Source organism: Oncorhynchus mykiss, chromosome 9, assembly GCF_013265735.2.
Source record: "Oncorhynchus mykiss isolate Arlee chromosome 9, USDA_OmykA_1.1, whole genome shotgun sequence".
NCBI lineage: Eukaryota > Metazoa > Chordata > Actinopteri > Salmoniformes > Salmonidae > Oncorhynchus > Oncorhynchus mykiss.
In genome coordinates this window covers 4,058,300-4,073,799 of record NC_048573.1, presented here as the reverse complement: position 1 = coordinate 4,073,799, position 15,500 = coordinate 4,058,300, and the positions used below count along the sequence as shown (strand labels likewise).

Here is a 15,500-nt window from a genome sequence, read left to right as displayed (position 1 = left end):
AGCAGGTTAACATATCACCATCTACTGTCAGTAGTCGGTCCTCTCAGAACTAGAGCAGGTTAACATATCACCATCTACTGTCAGTAGTCGGTCCTCTCAGAACTAGAGCAGGTTAACATATTACCATCTACTGTCAGTAGTCGGTCCTCTCAGAACTAGAGCAGGTTAACATATCACCATCTACTGTCAGTAGTCGGTCCTCTCAGAACTAGAGCAGGTTAACATATCACCATCTACTGTCAGTAGTCGGTCCTCTCAGAACTAGAGCAGGTTAACATATCACCATCTACTGTCAGTAGTCGGTCCTCTCAGAACTAGAGCAGGTTAACATATCACCATCTACTGTCAGTAGTCGGTCCTCTCAGAACTAGAGCAGGTTAACATATCTACTGTCAGTAGTCGGTCCTCTCAGAACTAGAGCAGGTTAACATATTACCATCTACTGTCAGTAGTCGTTCCTCTCAGAACTAGAGCAGGTTAACATATTACCATCTACTGTCAGTAGTCGGTCCTCTCAGAACTAGAGCAGGTTAACATATTACCATCTACTGTCAGTAGTCGGTCCTCTCAGAACTAGAGCAGGTTAACATATCACCATCTACTGTCAGTAGTCGGTCCTCTCAGAACTAGAGCAGGTTAACATATCACCATCTACTGTCAGTAGTCGGTCCTCTCAGAACTAGAGCAGGTTAACATATTACCATCTACTGTCAGTAGTCGGTCCTCTCAGAACTAGAGCAGGTTAACATATCACCATCTACTGTCAGTAGTCGGTCCTCTCAGAACTAGAGCAGGTTAACATATTACCATCTACTGTCAGTAGTCGGTCCTCTCAGAACTAGAGCAGGTTAACATATTACCATCTACTGTCAGTAGTCGGTCCTCTCAGAACTAGAGCAGGTTAACATATCACCATCTACTGTCAGTAGTCGGTCCTCTCAGAACTAGAGCAGGTTAACATATTACCATCTACTGTCAGTAGTCGGTCCTCTCAGAACTAGAGCAGGTTAACATATCACCATCTACTGTCAGTAGTCGGTCCTCTCAGAACTAGAGCAGGTTAACATATCACCATCTACTGTCAGTAGTCGGTCCTCTCAGAACTAGAGCAGGTTAACATATTACCATCTACTGTCAGTAGTCGGTCCTCTCAGAACTAGAGCAGGTTAACATATTACCATCTACTGTCAGTAGTCGGTCCTCTCAGAACTAGAGCAGGTTAACATATTACCATCTACTGTCAGTAGTCGGTCCTCTCAGAACTAGAGCAGGTTAACATATCACCATCTACTGTCAGTAGTCGGTCCTCTCAGAACTAGAGCAGGTTAACATATCTACTGTCAGTAGTCGGTCCTCTCAGAACTAGAGCAGGTTAACATATCACCATCTACTGTCAGTAGTCGGTCCTCTCAGAACTAGAGCAGGTTAACATATTACCATCTACTGTCAGTAGTCGGTCCTCTCAGAACTAGAGCAGGTTAACATATCACCATCTACTGTCAGTAGTCGGTCCTCTCAGAACTAGAGCAGGTTAACATATTACCATCTACTGTCAGTAGTCGTTCCTCTCAGAACTAGAGCAGGTTAACATATTACCATCTACTGTCAGTAGTCGGTCCTCTCAGAACTAGAGCAGGTTAACATATTACCATCTACTGTCAGTAGTCGGTCCTCTCAGAACTAGAGCAGGTTAACATATCTACTGTCAGTAGTCGGTCCTCTCAGAACTAGAGCAGGTTAACATATTACCATCTACTGTCAGTAGTCGGTCCTCTCAGAACTAGAGCAGGTTAACATATCACCATCTACTGTCAGTAGTCGGTCCTCTCAGAACTAGAGCAGGTTAACATATCACCATCTACTGTCAGTAGTCGGTCCTCTCAGAACTAGAGCAGGTTAACATATCACCATCTACTGTCAGTAGTCGGTCCTCTCAGAACTAGAGCAGGTTAACATATTACCATCTACTGTCAGTAGTCGGTCCTCTCAGAACTAGAGCAGGTTAACATATCACCATCTACTGTCAGTAGTCGGTCCTCTCAGAACTAGAGCAGGTTAACATATCTACTGTCAGTAGTCGGTCCTCTCAGAACTAGAGCAGGTTAACATATCACCATCTACTGTCAGTAGTCGGTCCTCTCAGAACTAGAGCAGGTTAACATATCTACTGTCAGTAGTCGGTCCTCTCAGAACTAGAGCAGGTTAACATATTACCATCTACTGTCAGTAGTCGGTCCTCTCAGAATTAGAGCAGGTTAACATATCACCATCTACTGTCAGTAGTCGGTCCTCTCAGAACTAGAGCAGGTTAACATATCTACTGTCAGTAGTCGGTCCTCTCAGAACTAGAGCAGGTTAACATATCACCATCTACTGTCAGTAGTCGGTCCTCTCAGAACTAGAGCAGGTTAACATATCACCATCTACTGTCAGTAGTCGGTCCTCTCAGAACTAGAGCAGGTTAACATATTACCATCTACTGTCAGTAGTCGGTCCTCTCAGAACTAGAGCAGGTTAACATATCACCATCTACTGTCAGTAGTCGGTCCTCTCAGAACTAGAGCAGGTTAACATATCACCATCTACTGTCAGTAGTCGGTCCTCTCAGAACTAGAGCAGGTTAACATATCACCATCTACTGTCAGTAGTCGGTCCTCTCAGAACTAGAGCAGGTTAACATATCACCATCTACTGTCAGTAGTCGGTCCTCTCAGAACTAGAGCAGGTTAACATATCTACTGTCAGTAGTCGGTCCTCTCAGAACTAGAGCAGGTTAACATATCACCATCTACTGTCAGTAGTCGGTCCTCTCAGAACTAGAGCAGGTTAACATATCTACTGTCAGTAGTCGGTCCTCTCAGAACTAGAGCAGGTTAACATATCACCATCTACTGTCAGTAGTCGGTCCTCTCAGAACTAGAGCAGGTTAACATATTACCATCTACTGTCAGTAGTCGGTCCTCTCAGAACTAGAGCAGGTTAACATATCACCATCTACTGTCAGTAGTCGGTCCTCTCAGAACTAGAGCAGGTTAACATATCTACTGTCAGTAGTCGGTCCTCTCAGAACTAGAGCAGGTTAACATATTACCATCTACTGTCAGTAGTCGGTCCTCTCAGAACTAGAGCAGGTTAACATATCTACTGTCAGTAGTCGGTCCTCTCAGAACTAGAGCAGGTTAACATATCACCATCTACTGTCAGTAGTCGGTCCTCTCAGAACTAGAGCAGGTTAACATATTACCATCTACTGTCAGTAGTCGGTCCTCTCAGAACTAGAGCAGGTTAACATATCACCATCTACTGTCAGTAGTCGGTCCTCTCAGAACTAGAGCAGGTTAACATATCTACTGTCAGTAGTCGGTCCTCTCAGAACTAGAGCAGGTTAACATATCACCATCTACTGTCAGTAGTCGTTCCTCTCAGAACTAGAGCAGGTTAACATATCACCATCTACTGTCAGTAGTCGGTCCTCTCAGAACTAGAGCAGGTTAACATATCACCATCTACTGTCAGTAGTCGGTCCTCTCAGAACTAGAGCAGGTTAACATATTACCATCTACTGTCAGTAGTCGGTCCTCTCAGAACTAGAGCAGGTTAACATATTACCATCTACTGTCAGTAGTCGGTCCTCTCAGAACTAGAGCAGGTTAACATATCACCATCTACTGTCAGTAGTCGGTCCTCTCAGAACTAGAGCAGGTTAACATATCTACTGTCAGTAGTCGGTCCTCTCAGAACTAGAGCAGGTTAACATATCACCATCTACTGTCAGTAGTCGGTCCTCTCAGAACTAGAGCAGGTTAACATATTACCATCTACTGTCAGTAGTCGGTCCTCTCAGAACTAGAGCAGGTTAACATATTACCATCTACTGTCAGTAGTCGGTCCTCTCAGAACTAGAGCAGGTTAACATATCACCATCTACTGTCAGTAGTCGGTCCTCTCAGAACTAGAGCAGGTTAACATATCACCATCTACTGTCAGTAGTCGGTCCTCTCAGAACTAGAGCAGGTTAACATATCACCATCTACTGTCAGTAGTCGGTCCTCTCAGAACTAGAGCAGGTTAACATATCACCATCTACTGTCAGTAGTCGGTCCTCTCAGAACTAGAGCAGGTTAACATATTACCATCTACTGTCAGTAGTCGGTCCTCTCAGAACTAGAGCAGGTTAACATATCACCATCTACTGTCAGTAGTCGGTCCTCTCAGAATTAGAGCAGGTTAACATATTACCATCTACTGTCAGTAGTCGGTCCTCTCAGAACTAGAGCAGGTTAACATATCACCATCTACTGTCAGTAGTCGGTCCTCTCAGAACTAGAGCAGGTTAACATATCACCATCTACTGTCAGTAGTCGGTCCTCTCAGAACTAGAGCAGGTTAACATATCTACTGTCAGTAGTCGGTCCTCTCAGAACTAGAGCAGGTTAACATATCACCATCTACTGTCAGTAGTCGGTCCTCTCAGAACTAGAGCAGGTTAACATATCACCATCTACTGTCAGTAGTCGGTCCTCTCAGAACTAGAGCAGGTTAACATATTACCATCTACTGTCAGTAGTCGGTCCTCTCAGAACTAGAGCAGGTTAACATATCACCATCTACTGTCAGTAGTCGGTCCTCTCAGAACTAGAGCAGGTTAACATATCACCATCTACTGTCAGTAGTCGGTCCTCTCAGAACTAGAGCAGGTTAACATATCACCATCTACTGTCAGTAGTCGGTCCTCTCAGAACTAGAGCAGGTTAACATATCACCATCTACTGTCAGTAGTCGGTCCTCTCAGAACTAGAGCAGGTTAACATATCACCATCTACTGTCAGTAGTCGGTCCTCTCAGAACTAGAGCAGGTTAACATATCACCATCTACTGTCAGTAGTCGGTCCTCTCAGAACTAGAGCAGGTTAACATATCACCATCTACTGTCAGTAGTCGGTCCTCTCAGAACTAGAGCAGGTTAACATATCACCATCTACTGTCAGTAGTCGGTCCTCTCAGAACTAGAGCAGGTTAACATATTACCATCTACTGTCAGTAGTCGGTCCTCTCAGAACTAGAGCAGGTTAACATATCACCATCTACTGTCAGTAGTCGGTCCTCTCAGAACTAGAGCAGGTTAACATATCACCATCTACTGTCAGTAGTCGGTCCTCTCAGAACTAGAGCAGGTTAACATATCACCATCTACTGTCAGTAGTCGGTCCTCTCAGAACTAGAGCAGGTTAACATATCACCATCTACTGTCAGTAGTCGGTCCTCTCAGAACTAGAGCAGGTTAACATATCTACTGTCAGTAGTCGGTCCTCTCAGAACTAGAGCAGGTTAACATATTACCATCTACTGTCAGTAGTCGTTCCTCTCAGAACTAGAGCAGGTTAACATATTACCATCTACTGTCAGTAGTCGGTCCTCTCAGAACTAGAGCAGGTTAACATATTACCATCTACTGTCAGTAGTCGGTCCTCTCAGAACTAGAGCAGGTTAACATATCACCATCTACTGTCAGTAGTCGGTCCTCTCAGAACTAGAGCAGGTTAACATATCACCATCTACTGTCAGTAGTCGGTCCTCTCAGAACTAGAGCAGGTTAACATATTACCATCTACTGTCAGTAGTCGGTCCTCTCAGAACTAGAGCAGGTTAACATATCACCATCTACTGTCAGTAGTCGGTCCTCTCAGAACTAGAGCAGGTTAACATATTACCATCTACTGTCAGTAGTCGGTCCTCTCAGAACTAGAGCAGGTTAACATATCACCATCTACTGTCAGTAGTCGGTCCTCTCAGAACTAGAGCAGGTTAACATATTACCATCTACTGTCAGTAGTCGGTCCTCTCAGAACTAGAGCAGGTTAACATATCACCATCTACTGTCAGTAGTCGTTCCTCTCAGAACTAGAGCAGGTTAACATATTACCATCTACTGTCAGTAGTCGGTCCTCTCAGAACTAGAGCAGGTTAACATATTACCATCTACTGTCAGTAGTCGGTCCTCTCAGAACTAGAGCAGGTTAACATATCACCATCTACTGTCAGTAGTCGGTCCTCTCAGAACTAGAGCAGGTTAACATATTACCATCTACTGTCAGTAGTCGGTCCTCTCAGAACTAGAGCAGGTTAACATATCTACTGTCAGTAGTCGGTCCTCTCAGAACTAGAGCAGGTTAACATATTACCATCTACTGTCAGTAGTCGGTCCTCTCAGAACTAGAGCAGGTTAACATATCACCATCTACTGTCAGTAGTCGGTCCTCTCAGAACTAGAGCAGGTTAACATATTACCATCTACTGTCAGTAGTCGGTCCTCTCAGAACTAGAGCAGGTTAACATATCACCATCTACTGTCAGTAGTCGGTCCTCTCAGAACTAGAGCAGGTTAACATATCTACTGTCAGTAGTCGGTCCTCTCAGAACTAGAGCAGGTTAACATATTACCATCTACTGTCAGTAGTCGTTCCTCTCAGAACTAGAGCAGGTTAACATATTACCATCTACTGTCAGTAGTCGTTCCTCTCAGAACTAGAGCAGGTTAACATATCACCATCTACTGTCAGTAGTCGGTCCTCTCAGAACTAGAGCAGGTTAACATATTACCATCTACTGTCAGTAGTCGTTCCTCTCAGAACTAGAGCAGGTTAACATATCACCATCTACTGTCAGTAGTCGGTCCTCTCAGAACTAGAGCAGGTTAACATATTACCATCTACTGTCAGTAGTCGGTCCTCTCAGAACTAGAGCAGGTTAACATATTACCATCTACTGTCAGTAGTCGGTCCTCTCAGAATTAGAGCAGGTTAACATATCACCATCTACTGTCAGTAGTCGGTCCTCTCAGAACTAGAGCAGGTTAACATATTACCATCTACTGTCAGTAGTCGGTCCTCTCAGAACTAGAGCAGGTTAACATATTACCATCTACTGTCAGTAGTCGTTCCTCTCAGAACTAGAGCAGGTTAACATATTACCATCTACTGTCAGTAGTCGGTCCTCTCAGAACTAGAGCAGGTTAACATATCACCATCTACTGTCAGTAGTCGGTCCTCTCAGAACTAGAGCAGGTTAACATATTACCATCTACTGTCAGTAGTCGGTCCTCTCAGAACTAGAGCAGGTTAACATATTACCATCTACTGTCAGTAGTCGTTCCTCTCAGAACTAGAGCAGGTTAACATATCACCATCTACTGTCAGTAGTCGGTCCTCTCAGAATTAGAGCAGGTTAACATATTACCATCTACTGTCAGTAGTCGGTCCTCTCAGAACTAGAGCAGGTTAACATATCACCATCTACTGTCAGTAGTCGGTCCTCTCAGAACTAGAGCAGGTTAACATATTACCATCTACTGTCAGTAGTCGGTCCTCTCAGAACTAGAGCAGGTTAACATATTACCATCTACTGTCAGTAGTCGGTCCTCTCAGAACTAGAGCAGGTTAACATATCACCATCTACTGTCAGTAGTCGGTCCTCTCAGAACTAGAGCAGGTTAACATATCACCATCTACTGTCAGTAGTCGGTCCTCTCAGAACTAGAGCAGGTTAACATATCACCATCTACTGTCAGTAGTCGGTCCTCTCAGAACTAGAGCAGGTTAACATATTACCATCTACTGTCAGTAGTCGGTCCTCTCAGAACTAGAGCAGGTTAACATATCACCATCTACTGTCAGTAGTCGGTCCTCTCAGAACTAGAGCAGGTTAACATATCACCATCTACTGTCAGTAGTCGGTCCTCTCAGAACTAGAGCAGGTTAACATATTACCATCTACTGTCAGTAGTCGGTCCTCTCAGAACTAGAGCAGGTTAACATATCACCATCTACTGTCAGTAGTCGGTCCTCTCAGAACTAGAGCAGGTTAACATATCACCATCTACTGTCAGTAGTCGGTCCTCTCAGAACTAGAGCAGGTTAACATATCACCATCTACTGTCAGTAGTCGTTCCTCTCAGAACTAGAGCAGGTTAACATATTACCATCTACTGTCAGTAGTCGGTCCTCTCAGAACTAGAGCAGGTTAACATATCACCATCTACTGTCAGTAGTCGGTCCTCTCAGAACTAGAGCAGGTTAACATATCACCATCTACTGTCAGTAGTCGGTCCTCTCAGAACTAGAGCAGGTTAACATATTACCATCTACTGTCAGTAGTCGTTCCTCTCAGAACTAGAGCAGGTTAACATATCACCATCTACTGTCAGTAGTCGGTCCTCTCAGAACTAGAGCAGGTTAACATATCACCATCTACTGTCAGTAGTCGGTCCTCTCAGAACTAGAGCAGGTTAACATATCACCATCTACTGTCAGTAGTCGGTCCTCTCAGAACTAGAGCAGGTTAACATATTACCATCTACTGTCAGTAGTCGGTCCTCTCAGAACTAGAGCAGGTTAACATATCTACTGTCAGTAGTCGTTCCTCTCAGAACTAGAGCAGGTTAACATATCACCATCTACTGTCAGTAGTCGGTCCTCTCAGAACTAGAGCAGGTTAACATATTACCATCTACTGTCAGTAGTCGGTCCTCTCAGAACTAGAGCAGGTTAACATATCACCATCTACTGTCAGTAGTCGGTCCTCTCAGAACTAGAGCAGGTTAACATATTACCATCTACTGTCAGTAGTCGGTCCTCTCAGAACTAGAGCAGGTTAACATATCACCATCTACTGTCAGTAGTCGGTCCTCTCAGAACTAGAGCAGGTTAACATATTACCATCTACTGTCAGTAGTCGGTCCTCTCAGAACTAGAGCAGGTTAACATATTACCATCTACTGTCAGTAGTCGGTCCTCTCAGAACTAGAGCAGGTTAACATATTACCATCTACTGTCAGTAGTCGGTCCTCTCAGAACTAGAGCAGGTTAACATATCACCATCTACTGTCAGTAGTCGGTCCTCTCAGAACTAGAGCAGGTTAACATATTACCATCTACTGTCAGTAGTCGGTCCTCTCAGAACTAGAGCAGGTTAACATATTACCATCTACTGTCAGTAGTCGGTCCTCTCAGAACTAGAGCAGGTTAACATATCACCATCTACTGTCAGTAGTCGGTCCTCTCAGAACTAGAGCAGGTTAACATATCTACTGTCAGTAGTCGGTCCTCTCAGAACTAGAGCAGGTTAACATATCACCATCTACTGTCAGTAGTCGGTCCTCTCAGAACTAGAGCAGGTTAACATATCACCATCTACTGTCAGTAGTCGGTCCTCTCAGAACTAGAGCAGGTTAACATAATCCTGATGTTAGTTCAACACCCGTCCCTGAATAATTAAACAAACACACACATTCACACCCTGAATAAAAACTCTTTCCTCCCATGGTGCATTGCAGAGCCTGGTGGGGACGTTCTCTGAGTTATACCACGCAGCGTTCTCCAGGATTGGTTCGATGGAAAGGGAAATCTCCGCCCACCAAAGCCATGTCTCCGCCCTCCGGAAAGAACTACACGATGCCTGTCTCAGGGAGGACCTCTGTTTCATCCCTGTAAGAGACGAGAGAGACTCTATAGTAACACTGCTGTCCTACAACTAGAGACTCTATATAGTAACACTGTCCTACAACTAGAGACTCTATATAGTAACACTGTCCTACAACTAGAGACTCTATATAGTAACACTGTCCTACAACTAGAGACTCTATATAGTAACACTGTCCTACAACTAGAGACTCTATATAGTAACACTGTCCTACAACTAGAGACTCTATATAGTAACACTGTCCTACAACTAGAGACTCTATATAGTAACACTGTCCTACAACTAGAGACTCTATATAGTAACACTGTCCTACAACTAGAGACTCTATATAGTAACACTGTCCTACAACTAGAGACTCTATATAGTAACACTGTCCTACAACTAGAGACTCTATATAGTAACACTGCTGTCCTACAACTAGAGACTCTATATAGTAACACTGCCCTACAACTAGAGACTCTATATAGTAACACTGTCCTACAACTAGAGACTCTATATAGTAACACTGTCCTACAACTAGAGACTCTATAGTAACACTGTCCTACAACTAGAGACTCTATATAGTAACACTGTCCTACAACTAGAGACTCTATATAGTAACACTACTGTCCTACAACTAGAGACTCTATATAGTAACACTGTCCTACAACTAGAGACTCTATATAGTAACACTGTCCTACAACTAGAGACTCTATATAGTAACACTGCTGTCCTACAACTAGAGACTCTATATAGTAACACTGTCCTACAACTAGAGACTCTATATAGTAACACTGCTGTCCTACAACTAGAGACTCTATATAGTAACACTGTCCTACAACTAGAGACTCTATATAGTAACACTGTCCTACAACTAGAGACTCTATATAGTAACACTGTCCTACAACTAGAGACTCTATATAGTAACACTGTCCTACAACTAGAGACTCTATATAGTAACACTGTCCTACAACTAGAGACTCTATATAGTAACACTATCCTACAACTAGAGACTCTATATAGTAACACTGTCCTACAACTAGAGACTCTATATAGTAACACTGTCCTACAACTAGAGACTCTATATAGTAACACTGTCCTACAACTAGACTCTATATAGTAACACTGTCCTACAACTAGAGACTCTATATAGTAACACTGTCCTACAACTAGAGACTCTATATAGTAACACTGTCCTACAACTAGAGACTCTATATAGTAACACTACTGTCCTACAACTAGAGACTCTATATAGTAACACTGTCCTACAACTAGAGACTATATACTAACACTGCCCTACAACTAGAGACTCTATATAGTAACACTGTCCTACAACTAGAGACTCTATATAGTAACACTGTCCTACAACTAGAGACTCTATATAGTAACACTGTCCTACAACTAGAGACTCTATAGTAACACTGTCCTACAACTAGAGACTCTATATAGTAACACTGTCCTACAACTAGAGAGACTCTATATAGTAACACTGTCCTACAACTAGAGACTCTATATAGTAACACTGCCCTACAACTAGAGACTCTATATAGTAACACTGTCCTACAACTAGAGACTCTATATAGTAACACTGCCCTACAACTAGAGACTCTATATAGTAACACTGTCCTACAACTAGAGACTCTATATAGTAACACTGTCCTACAACTAGACTCTATATAGTAACACTGTCCTACAACTAGAGACTCTATATAGTAACACTGTCCTACAACTAGAGACTCTATATAGTAACACTGTCCTACAACTAGAGACTCTATATAGTAACACTGTCCTACAACTAGAGACTCTATAGTAACACTGTCCTACAACTAGAGACTCTATAGTAACACTGTCCTACAACTAGAGACTCTATATAGTAACACTACTGTCCTACAACTAGAGACTCTATATAGTAACACTGTCCTACAACTAGAGACTCTATATAGTAACACTGTCCTACAACTAGAGACTCTATATAGTAACACTGTCCTACAACTAGAGACTCTATATAGTAACACTGCTGTCCTACAACTAGAGACTCTATATAGTAACACTGCTGTCCTACAACTAGAGAGACTCTATATAGTAACACTGCCCTACAACTAGAGACTCTATATAGTAACACTGTCCTACAACTAGAGACTCTATATAGTAACACTGTCCTACAACTAGAGACTCTATATAGTAACACTGCCCTACAACTAGAGACTCTATATAGTAACACTGTCCTACAACTAGAGACTCTATATAGTAACACTGTCCTACAACTAGAGAGACTCTATATAGTAACACTGCCCTACAACTAGAGACTCTATATAGTAACACTGTCCTACAACTAGAGACTCTATATAGTAACACTGTCCTACAACTAGAGACTCTATATAGTAACACTGTCCTACAACTAGAGACTCTATATAGTAACACTGCTGTCCTACAACTAGAGACTCTATATAGTAACACTGCTGTCCTACAACTAGAGACTCTATATAGTAACACTGTCCTACAACTAGAGACTCTATATAGTAACACTGCTGTCCTACAACTAGAGACTATATAGTAACACTGTCCTACAACTAGAGACTCTATATAGTAACACTGTCCTACAACTAGAGACTCTATATAGTAACACTGTCCTACAACTAGAGACTCTATATAGTAACACTGTCCTACAACTAGAGACTCTATATAGTAACACTGTCCTACAACTAGAGACTCTATATAGTAACACTATCCTACAACTAGAGACTCTATATAGTAACACTGTCCTACAACTAGAGACTCTATATAGTAACACTGTCCTACAACTAGAGACTCTATATAGTAACACTGTCCTACAACTAGACTCTATATAGTAACACTGTCCTACAACTAGAGACTCTATATAGTAACACTGTCCTACAACTAGAGACTCTATATAGTAACACTGTCCTACAACTAGAGACTCTATATAGTAACACTACTGTCCTACAACTAGAGACTCTATATAGTAACACTGTCCTACAACTAGAGACTATATACTAACACTGCCCTACAACTAGAGACTCTATATAGTAACACTGTTCTACAACTAGAGACTCTATATAGTAACACTGCCCTACAACTAGAGACTCTATATAGTAACACTGTCCTACAACTAGAGACTCTATATAGTAACACTGTCCTACAACTAGACTCTATATAGTAACACTGTCCTACAACTAGAGACTCTATATAGTAACACTGTCCTACAACTAGAGACTCTATATAGTAACACTGTCCTACAACTAGAGACTCTATATAGTAACACTGTCCTACAACTAGAGACTCTATATAGTAACACTGTCCTACAACTAGAGACTCTATAGTAACACTGTCCTACAACTAGAGACTCTATATAGTAACACTGTCCTACAACTAGAGACTCTATATAGTAACACTACTGTCCTACAACTAGAGACTCTATATAGTAACACTGTCCTACAACTAGAGACTCTATATAGTAACACTGTCCTACAACTAGAGACTCTATATAGTAACACTGCTGTCCTACAACTAGAGACTCTATATACTAACACTGTCCTACAACTAGAGACTCTATATAGTAACACTGTCCTACAACTAGAGACTCTATATAGTAACACTGTCCTACAACTAGAGACTCTATATAGTAACACTACTGTCCTACAACTAGAGACTCTATATAGTAACACTGTCCTACAACTAGAGACTCTATACAGTAACACTGTCCTACAACTAGACTCTATATAGTAACACTACTGTCCTACAACTAGAGACTCTATATAGTAACACTGTCCTACAACTAGACTCTATATAGTAACACTTTCCTACAACTAGACTCTATATAGTAACACTACTGTCCTACAACTAGAGACTCTATATAGTAACACTGTCCTACAACTAGAGACTCTATATAGTAACACTACTGTCCTACAACTAGAGACTCTATATAGTAACACTGTCCTACAACTAGAGACTCTATATAGTAACACTGTCCTACAACTAGAGACTCTATATAGTAACACTGTCCTACAACTAGAGACTCTATATAGTAACACTGTCCTACAACTAGAGACTCTATATAGTAACACTGCTGTCCTACAACTAGAGACTCTATATAGTAACACTGTCCTACAACTAGAGACTCTATATAGTAACACTACTGTCCTACAACTAGAGAGACTCTATATAGTAACACTGCTGTCCTACAACTAGAGACTCTATATAGTAACACTGTCCTACAACTAGAGACTGTATATAGTAACACTGTCCTACAACTAGAGACTCTATATAGTAACACTGTCCTACAACTAGAGACTCTATATAGTAACACTGTCCTACAACTAGAGACTCTATATAGTAACACTGTCCTACAACTAGAGACTCTATATAGTAACACTGTCCTACAACTAGAGACTCTATATAGTAACACTGTCCTACAACTAGAGACTCTATATAGTAACACTGTCCTACAACTAGAGACTCTATATAGTAACACTGTCCTACAACTAGAGACTCTATATAGTAACACTGTCCTACAACTAGAGACTATATATAGTAACACTGTCCTACAACTAGAGACTCTATATAGTAACACTGTCCTACAACTAGAGACTCTATATAGTAACACTGTCCTACAACTAGACTCTATATAGTAACACTGTCCTACAACTAGAGACTCTATATAGTAACACTACTGTCCTACAACTAGACTCTATATAGTAACACTGTCCTACAACTAGAGACTCTATATAGTAACACTGTCCTACAACTAGAGACTCTATATAGTAACACTGTCCTACAACTAGAGACTCTATATAGTAACACTGTCCTACAACTAGAGACTCTATAGTAACACTGTCCTACAACTAGAGACTCTATATAGTAACACTGTCCTACAACTAGAGACTCTATATAGTAACACTGTCCTACAACTAGAGACTATATATAGTAACACTGTCCTACAACTAGAGACTCTATATAGTAACACTGTCCTACAACTAGAGACTCTATATAGTAACACTGTCCTACAACTAGACTCTATATAGTAACACTGTCCTACAACTAGAGACTCTATATAGTAACACTACTGTCCTACAACTAGACTCTATATAGTAACACTGTCCTACAACTAGAGACTCTATATAGTAACACTGTCCTACAACTAGAGACTCTATATAGTAACACTGTCCTACAACTAGAGACTCTATATAGTAACACTACTGTCCTACAACTAGAGACTCTATATAGTAACACTGTCCTACAACTAGAGACTCTATATAGTAACACTGTCCTACAACTAGAGACTCTATATAGTAACACTGTCCTACAACTAGAGACTCTATATAGTAACACTGTCCTACAACTAGAGACTCTATATAGTAACACTGTCCTACAACTAGAGACTCTATATAGTAACACTGTCCTACAACTAGAGACTCTATATAGTAACACTGTCCTACAACTAGAGACTGTATATAGTAACACTGTCCTACAACTAGAGACTCTATATAGTAACACTACTGTCCTACAACTAGAGACTCTATATAGTAACACTGTCCTACAACTAGAGACTCTATATAGTAACACTGTCCTACAACTAGAGACTCTATATAGTAACACTGTCCTACAACTAGAGACTCTATATAGTAACACTGTCCTACAACTAGAGACTCTATATAGTAACACTGCTGTCCTACAACTAGAGAGACTCTATATAGTAACACTGCCCTACAACTAGAGACTCTATATAGTAACACTGTCCTACAACTAGAGACTCTATATAGTAACACTGTCCTACAACTAGAGACTCTATATAGTAACACTGCCCTACAACTAGAGACTCTATATAGTAACACTGTCCTACAACTAGAGACTCTATATAGTAACACTGTCCTACAACTAGAGATACTCTATATAGTAACACTGCCCTACAACTAGAGACTCTATATAGTAACACTGTCCTACAACTAGAGACTCTATATAGTAACACTGTCCTACAACTAGAGACTCTATATAGTAACACTGTCCTACAACTAGAGACTCTATAT

General features: G+C 41.5%; 1 protein-coding gene across 3 annotated transcripts in view; it reads left to right on the top strand.

Annotated features, from left to right (window-relative positions):
• Positions 1–15,500, top strand: part of LOC110531315 (coiled-coil domain-containing protein 171) — a 140,383-nt gene that overhangs the window by 109,713 nt on the left and 15,170 nt on the right. For all 3 annotated transcript variants that reach the window (XM_036987118.1, XM_036987117.1, XM_036987116.1), the window contains one exon: positions 9,332–9,484. In XM_036987118.1, coding sequence (XP_036843013.1) covers positions 9,332–9,484 — 153 coding nt within the window. The remainder of the gene's footprint in view (positions 1–9,331; positions 9,485–15,500) is intronic.